The 3,432-nt window shown below is 46.5% G+C and overlaps 1 protein-coding gene across 1 annotated transcript; it reads left to right on the forward strand.

Annotated features, from left to right (window-relative positions):
• Window positions 1-390: 390 nt before the first annotated feature.
• LOC138361046 (piggyBac transposable element-derived protein 4-like) lies at window positions 391-888 on the forward strand. Its single transcript, XM_069320522.1, has one exon. It carries the CDS (start codon window positions 391-393, stop codon window positions 886-888), a length of 498 nt encoding a protein of 165 aa, XP_069176623.1.
• Window positions 889-3,432: the final 2,544 nt, after the last annotated feature.

Below are 3,432 nucleotides of genomic sequence, written 5' to 3' on the forward strand. Positions count from 1 at the left end.
CTTGTTCCATCACCCGTCTTCAACCAGTATATGTCGCGGGATAGGTTCCACTTGATTCTCAGGCGCCTGCATTTCGAGAACAATGCAAATGAGGACAGATGCGGAAGGTGGAAGGTATGCAAGGTATTCAGCGACCTGTGAGGGAACTTCAGGGATTATTTTGTACCTGGACAGAATGTCGTTATCGGCGAGTTGCTTGTACTGTTCAAGGGCAGACTGGCTTTCAAGCAGTATATCCCTTCCAAGCGGCACCGTTTTGGACTAAAGTTTTTCATGCTGTGCGACTGTGAGACTGGTATCGTCCTGGACATGATCTTGTAGTCTGGTACAGACGTCGACATACCAGCTCAAGATGAACATGGGTTCTCTGGCAGTGTCGTAAAAACCCTGATGGAACCAGTGCTGAACAGGGGGCATATACTGTTCACTGACAACTATTACACCAGCCCCCTGTTGACCAGATACCTCCTTGCCCACAACACCAGCATATGTAGCACTGTGAAGGTCCTCGGGAAGGAAATGCCAGTGTTCGGTATAGGTATATCCATGGGCGAGTACCAGCTGCGCAAGTGTGACAATATGCTGTCAGTGCGGTGGGAGGACAGACACGAGGTGAATATGCTGACGACGATTCACACCGGTGCCATGTTGAACAGTGGGAAGGTCCATTTTTATATGCGCAACCCCATGTATAAGCCAGACTGTGTCATAGACTGTAACGTGAACATGCGCCTCGTCGATAAATGTGACATGATGCTTGGTGGTGTGGAGTGCGTGCACAGGTCTGTGAAGTGGACGAAAAAGTTCTTCTTCCACCTCAAGGATGTTGCAGTGCTCAACTGCTTCAATATGTACTTAGTGAAGTCCGGCAGAAAACCGTCTGCTTGATACCTGCTTGATGGGGTTCTAGGAGTTCTTTTACTCCCCAAACCTGGCCCGAGGCCAGGCTTGACTTGTGAAAGATTGGTCCACTAGGCTGTTCCTTGGAGTGGGCCGCAGGCCCACATACCCACCACAGCCCAGCTGATCCGGAACTTCTCTTAGAAAACAGTCCAGTTTTCTCTTGAAGATGTCCACGGTTGTTCCGGCAATATTTATTATAGTCGCTGGGAGGACGTTGAACAACTGCGGACCTCTGATGTTTATACAGTGTTCTCTGATTGTGCCTATGGCATCTCTGCTCTTCACTGTCTACATGTACCTTCAGTGCCAGTGTTGTGTCACAGCTGCTAGTAAAGTATGGCAGGCAGGAGTCCGTAGTACCGCGCAAGGTGCAAGCAACAATGCCATATGCAGCTCCAGACAGATTGCGGGGTAATGAGAACTTCGAGGTACACATGCTGAAGTATATGAAAGGCACAGCATCACAGGAGAAGGGTAAACGTGTGTGCATAGTATGCAGGAACACTACACACAGATCACCAAAGCGAAGATGCATCACCATCTGGTGCATGGAGTGCATGGTGCCACTCTGCCCCGTTGGCTGTTTCGCAGCATATCACACACTCGCGGAGTACTGTGTGTGTGCAACCCGTTCTCGCAAATTTGTAAAGTCAATATTGACTTATTTAATAAGTGCATAGGTGACATACTAAACATAATAGATACCCTTAAAAAGCTTCATAGAAAACACCGACCTTACCTAACCTTGTTAGTATCTTAAGATAAGCATCTTATAGCTTCGTAATTACAATTGTTACTTAACCTATTATAGGTATAGGTTAAGTAATAATTGTAATTACGAAGCAATACGATGCTTATCTTAAGATACTAACAAGGTTAGGTAAGGTCGGTGTTTTCTATGAAGCTTTTTAAGGGTATCTATTACGTTTAGTATATCACCTATGCACGTAGTTAATAAGTCAATATTGACTATACGAATTTGCAAGAACGGGTTGGTGTGTGTATATAGTGTGTGATACTGTACAGTGTGTGTATATATAATGTAAATATAAATATATCAGTGATAAATTGGAAATAAGTGTACTTGTTTGTGATGCACGTAACACAGTGTCTACAGATGGTACGGATGTTCTACTGCCATAATATAGTGTACGTGTTCACCATACATTGGATCAGCACGTAAAATCTAATAAATTGTATTTGGAACTGTGCGCAAAAAATGAGCAAAAATATATTCGTGGCAGCGCGCGCATACCGCCCCGGGCGCCCCACCGGTCCCGGGAGCTTACGGCATGGGCGCACGGGAAATGATGACGTCACGTGCCACCTTACGGACTCATAACAGCCAAAGTACAATTTTGACATTCCATTGCTATACCCAAATACAGGGAGGGGTTTTTGACACTTTTAGAACAAAAAAAATAAGAATTTTTTCCTGAGAATTTATTTCTTGTGCATTGGGGGGGTGGGGGGGTCATATTTGGAGGCCGCGCAGTTAAGGGGTTAATGTCTCTAACCACTCCTCGTAGCTCTTGTCCTTCAGTTCTGGGAGCCATTTAGTTGCATGTCTTTGCACCTTTTCCAGTTTGTTGCTGTGCTTCTTAAGATATGGGCACCATACAACCACTGCATATTCCATTTGTGGGAGTATGTCTCCCAAGATTCTCCCACAGCTGACTGGAATGGCTCATTGCAGTGCACAGTGCACAGACTTTGTGCACAAGGTCCTATTTCTGTTAACCCTGGATAGTGACCTGGCATGTTGGGTATCTCCAGAATGCCCACTTAACCAGGAACACTTTCATAATACAGAGGCCGCCGTATGTCCAGGCAGGAAGTAGATACAGGGAGTTAAGCATACTTGCCACAGGGTCAGTGAGTACATTGGCTGGGGCCAGCGTGAGAGTAGAGGGGAGACGCCAACGACCGTCTGACCTCTGGGGTCAACTGGCGCGATGAAGAATAACAGCTCCTGCTACTGATCATCGAACGTTCAATATGATTGGTTCCCGCTCATTTGCTGCAATGCTATTGGTCAAATTGTAACTCTTTTTGTGTTGTGCCCATGTGACGCCCTGAGCTTCAGGAAAAAGCATTCTCGTGAGGGATCTCTTGCAAAGTGGACGTGTAGCTGTTCTGTCTATCAGCCAATAGACTGAACACCGTCTATTCCTCACCGTCAAGTTAACTCAGCGCCTCTGTGATATACCACACACTCGCCCAGAATCACGAGTGTGAATATATTGTTCAGAAGCCTAAAGTGACAAATCTCCAGAGTGAAACAGACTGGTATCAGGTAACCCCTGGTGACAAAGATCGTTGTGAGTGACTTAGAGTGAACTAAGGCAGTGCTGCCGCCTAAGTAATCTGTGTGTGACTTTACCACAGTGTACCTGTACCAGTGTACAGTGTAGTGCATGGTGCCATATAACCTGCAGCCGCCAGCCGGCGCTGCCCTCACTGTACCACGTGACATCACCACCCTTACTCACCGCCAGTGCCAAGAGTGTATGCGTGTTTCTGTACGCC

This window comes from Procambarus clarkii, unplaced genomic scaffold (genome assembly GCF_040958095.1).
Source record: "Procambarus clarkii isolate CNS0578487 unplaced genomic scaffold, FALCON_Pclarkii_2.0 HiC_scaffold_155, whole genome shotgun sequence".
NCBI classification, from domain to species: domain Eukaryota; kingdom Metazoa; phylum Arthropoda; class Malacostraca; order Decapoda; family Cambaridae; genus Procambarus; species Procambarus clarkii.